This window comes from Fukomys damarensis, unplaced genomic scaffold (assembly GCF_012274545.1).
Source record: "Fukomys damarensis isolate Sample0158 unplaced genomic scaffold, DMR_v1.0_HiC HiC_scaffold_6, whole genome shotgun sequence".
Classification (NCBI taxonomy): domain Eukaryota; kingdom Metazoa; phylum Chordata; class Mammalia; order Rodentia; family Bathyergidae; genus Fukomys; species Fukomys damarensis.
In genome coordinates, this window is record NW_022900918.1 from 14049620 (window position 1) to 14053806 (window position 4187).

The following is a 4187-nucleotide window of genomic DNA, read 5'->3' on the forward strand; positions in this document are numbered from 1 at the left end:
ATATATATATAATAATAAAACTATATGGTGGTAGTGCCAGGGGAGGTGTGGTCACACTGTAAAGGAGGAGAGATCTGAGCTGAGTCATAAAGGGGAGTAAGACAGATTTGGCTAGTTATTTGAGCATGTGTACAATGCACTGTAGGGGTGGTGGTGGCAAGTGAGAGGAAAATGTGCTATACCAGTAGAGAACATGCCATGATGAGAAACAGCCTGTGCCATGGTGTGGAGGTGTCAGTGAGTGAGCAAACACAGCTGAGTCCAGGGAAATGCAAGTTGTTCAGTATGCTGTAGCATGGACTATAAATAATACTATATTAGGAGATAAGATCAGAGAGCTTACAAGATTATAAGAATGGCCCACTTAGATTTGACATATAGAAATACTAATCTACCAGTAGCAGTATAAGAGTAAAGGATGAAGTGGAGGTGGAGGCTTAGGAAATTCAACTGAAACTTAGTAAGAAGGCTATGATAATTACTAAAAAAAAAATGATTAGGGGTGTTAAAGATGTAATAGAAAAAAAAAGTGACACAACAGAGATTTGGAGCAAGAACTGACAGGTCTTTGTAAACAAAGTTTATATACTGGGGGAGTAAAGGCTGATGAAATAATAGCAGACATGAGTTTTGAAGTATCTGAGAGAAATTAAAATGTGAGATAGAGAGTTGGGTATTTATACCTAAACCTCAAAAATTCTGGAAGGTCATAATAGTATATATAGCTTGTAGGCAAAGGGATAGATGTAGATTGAGGTTAAGAAAGATGAAGGTGGATTATTAGGTAGAGTTTTGGGCAAACAAGTACGTGTGAGGTAGGTAAATGAAAAGGAATTGATGACAGAGTCAAATGATCACAAATGCAGGAGGACACCCCCCCACCAAAAAAGTCACAGAATCAGGAAGTAAGAATTTTAAGAAGGGAATGGTTAAGAGTGAAGTAAGAGAAGTTTGTTCAAGAACCAACTACTTTGGGCAAACAGATTTTTATTGATGGAAAGTACTGTTTTACTACAACATATTTCAGATAAGGTTTAGGTAAAAAAAAAAAAAAAAGTCCCAAAGCAAATCAAGTAAATAAATTCAGTCTGAAACATTATCAAGCTTTCTTGTTTTTCTTTTAATTTAAAGCTTAAGATGTAAGAATAAGAAATCATTCTTAAACTTCTTGATCATATAGGTAATCTCTATCTCTTACATTTGGTAGAATAATTAGCAGCATACCTTTTTGCATTTGTAGCAGACATAATATGCATATCTGTTCATGGCATAGCCAGCTGGATCATTATAAAATCTTACACCAGGAGTTATGATAGCTTCACTCTTATGCAGACCTTCATATTCCAATCTCATTAAGGCTTTTCTTCTGACATCCTCATAGAGTTCTTTTATGGGATCAAGTAAGTCTTTTAATACTGTATGATTAATTTTGTTCTGAAATTAAAAACATAAACATTCTTTAATTCAATAAACATTTAGTGTACACCCAAGTATCAAGCACTGTACCAGAGGATAACCAGTCAGTAACATTCCTCAAATATATTATTTAAAAAAGTTCTGTAAAGTCCTTATAAACTCGTATTTTCCCAGGAGTAGGGAAAACAGAGGTAAAAGGGCTCAGAACGAAAAATAACAATTCTTTGGTCTTCATACTGCTTGCATCTGGAATGTATATCCTGCTGCCTTAGCTCTTCTGGGAATAAAAATTACCTTGTCACAAATATGACATATTCCTTCTACGTGTGGGGTGCAGAAACTGTGGTTGGTAGTAAAAAGCAAAGCAGAAAGAGTTTCTGATGCCCAATTATTTGGAAAGATGAAAATGCATATGAAAAGAAATAGAAAGTAGATAACTTCTGATTCTTTCCCTACCTTGCAAATAGGACAAGATATAAATCCAAATGCTATCCTTGGGCCAAGCCATCTGTTTTCCAAAACTCGTCGACAGCATTGCAAGTGGAATATGTGACTACAGTCCAGCTTAAATAGGAAAGACGATGTGAACAAATGTAATGATAAACAGGAAGACTTTTCAACATAAAATATTACTTTTATTAATTTTTTAATTTTAATTTTTTGGTACCAGGCATTGAACTTGAGATCTTGAGCTTGTGAGGCAGGCAGTGGAGCCACTGAACTAAATCCCCAGCCCTCAACATAAAATATTACTTAAAGCAGGTAAGAAAAATCAAGAAATTTAACGTAATGAAATCTCAGCACTGTTTGTACAGTATTCATGGGACTTTATTAACCACTCCTTCAGCTTTTCCTATTTTTTGCCATTCATTTATTAATGGTAGCTATGTAAAATCCACCTACATAAACTGAGTTGGGTTAGGGATATAAAATACAAAATTAGTCAATTTTGTGTCTCATAGAAAGAATAGGACACTTATTTAGAGATTTGAGATTTTAAGATTATCTTAGAATCAATCACAAGGATTGAAATACATATAAAAACTGGCAAACATTTAAAAACTTATTCTTGCAAAGAGAAGAGTAATTTTTATTATTTATTGAAGTATATTCTACCATGTAATAATCAATTATATAAATATACTGGACTTTAGAAATTAAGCATACAAGGTACCTGATAATCATTTCTACCCTTCTAAACATATTATATATGCTATTTATTATATTATACTCATTCACAAAGATTACAAATTAAAGATGAAGACATAAAAATGGGAAGCAGAAATGAAGAGACAGAATTCGTTCCCCAATAGAGGATCAATAAAAATATGATGAACACTTAAAAATTTATTACAGTAGAAGACACATGGCCAAATTTTATCCCCTCATTTCAAAAACACATATGCCATTGTTCTTGCCAGTCTGAAGCAGTTTTGGAAGTCCATTATTTTCTTTTTAGTTGTGCTGCAATAGCTGACTCAATGTCTTGAATGAATTTAAAATGTTTACCTTTTTATGGTCATTTTGACTTTGGGGTAGTTAGACATTGTATGGTGCAGTTCTGGTGAATAAAGTGGTTGAAAACACATGGTAATTTTTTTTTTTTTTTCGTACCAGGGATTGAACTTGCGCCCTTGTGCTTGTGAGTCAGGAGGCAGAACCACTAAGCCAAATCACCCGCCCCCACGGTAATGTTTTTATGCGCCTACCTTTCCACTAGATGGCAGTATTAATTGAACTCTTGATTACATGTAAACAGACTCAAAAGAGGACTTTCAGAAGTGCTCCAGAAGAAAGAGATGAGAAAAGTCAGGTATTTTCAAAGTGAAGAAGAGTATTTTGAGGAGGATTAATGGAAATGTGTATTTTACTGTAATAAATTTAAAACGTTTTTAATCACTATATTTTTTTGATCACCCCTTCTAGTGTATCTCAATATATATTAAGAGGACTCTTTGCCCAGTTATGTGAGATTCTAGTCATGTTTTTATTGGACAAATACATCTCCCCATGATATATTTAAAAGTTGTGGCAACCTGAATGGCTGGTGCTGCAGAGAGTGCTTCTGTGAAACATATCATGCACATGTCATCAGCATCCTGCTTCAGTGTCGTGGAATTTTTATCACAGCCGTGTAGACAGGGCAAGCAGTGTTCTTCATTTTTAACACCTCCACATGGATGGCCACAAGGGTGTGTCTTACTACAAGCTATCTTAGCATATTCCTATTAAAATGAATTATAATGATATACAATGATCAAAATGGGTACATATTTTTATAATTACTTTCATTATATTAGTTTCCAAGATTAGTTTACTATGGGAAATATCTATTCAAGTAAAATAATAACAATTTTTATTTATTGTTTGAATATAAATTAGGATTATTAGGAATCTGTTTTTTTAATGATTTTAAAAAATTTCATTTAAGAAATGCTGATAAAAATGATAAGTTTTATTTGTCTTCATACATAATCACAAAATAAAAAGTTCCTGATGTATAATCTCCCAATTATAATCCTTCTCACCAAAAACAAAGGTTAACAAAGAGCTACAAAATACCATGTACCTCTGACTATCTGAGCATTATCCAAATTCTTATTACATGAATTGAGGAACCAAAAATATTCAGAGTGCATAGAATACGTGTATACATATTCAGGACTCAAAAAAATCTAAGATACTAGAAATTTATTTATTTTAAGGAAATAAATAAAGGAAAATAAATTTCAGTCCACAGACATTTTAACTGCTTCTAGCACAAAATTAAA

General features: G+C 33.1%; 1 protein-coding gene across 1 annotated transcript in view; it reads right to left on the reverse strand.

Annotated features, from left to right (window-relative positions):
• Positions 1–4187, reverse strand: part of Mycbp2 (MYC binding protein 2) — a gene marked incomplete at its 5' end in the record, with an annotated part of 279711 nt that overhangs the window by 6493 nt on the left and 269031 nt on the right. The window contains 3 exons of the mRNA XM_033760909.1: positions 1225–1434; positions 1873–1980; positions 3453–3641. Coding sequence (XP_033616800.1) covers positions 1225–1434; positions 1873–1980; positions 3453–3641 — 507 coding nt within the window. The remainder of the gene's footprint in view (positions 1–1224; positions 1435–1872; positions 1981–3452; positions 3642–4187) is intronic.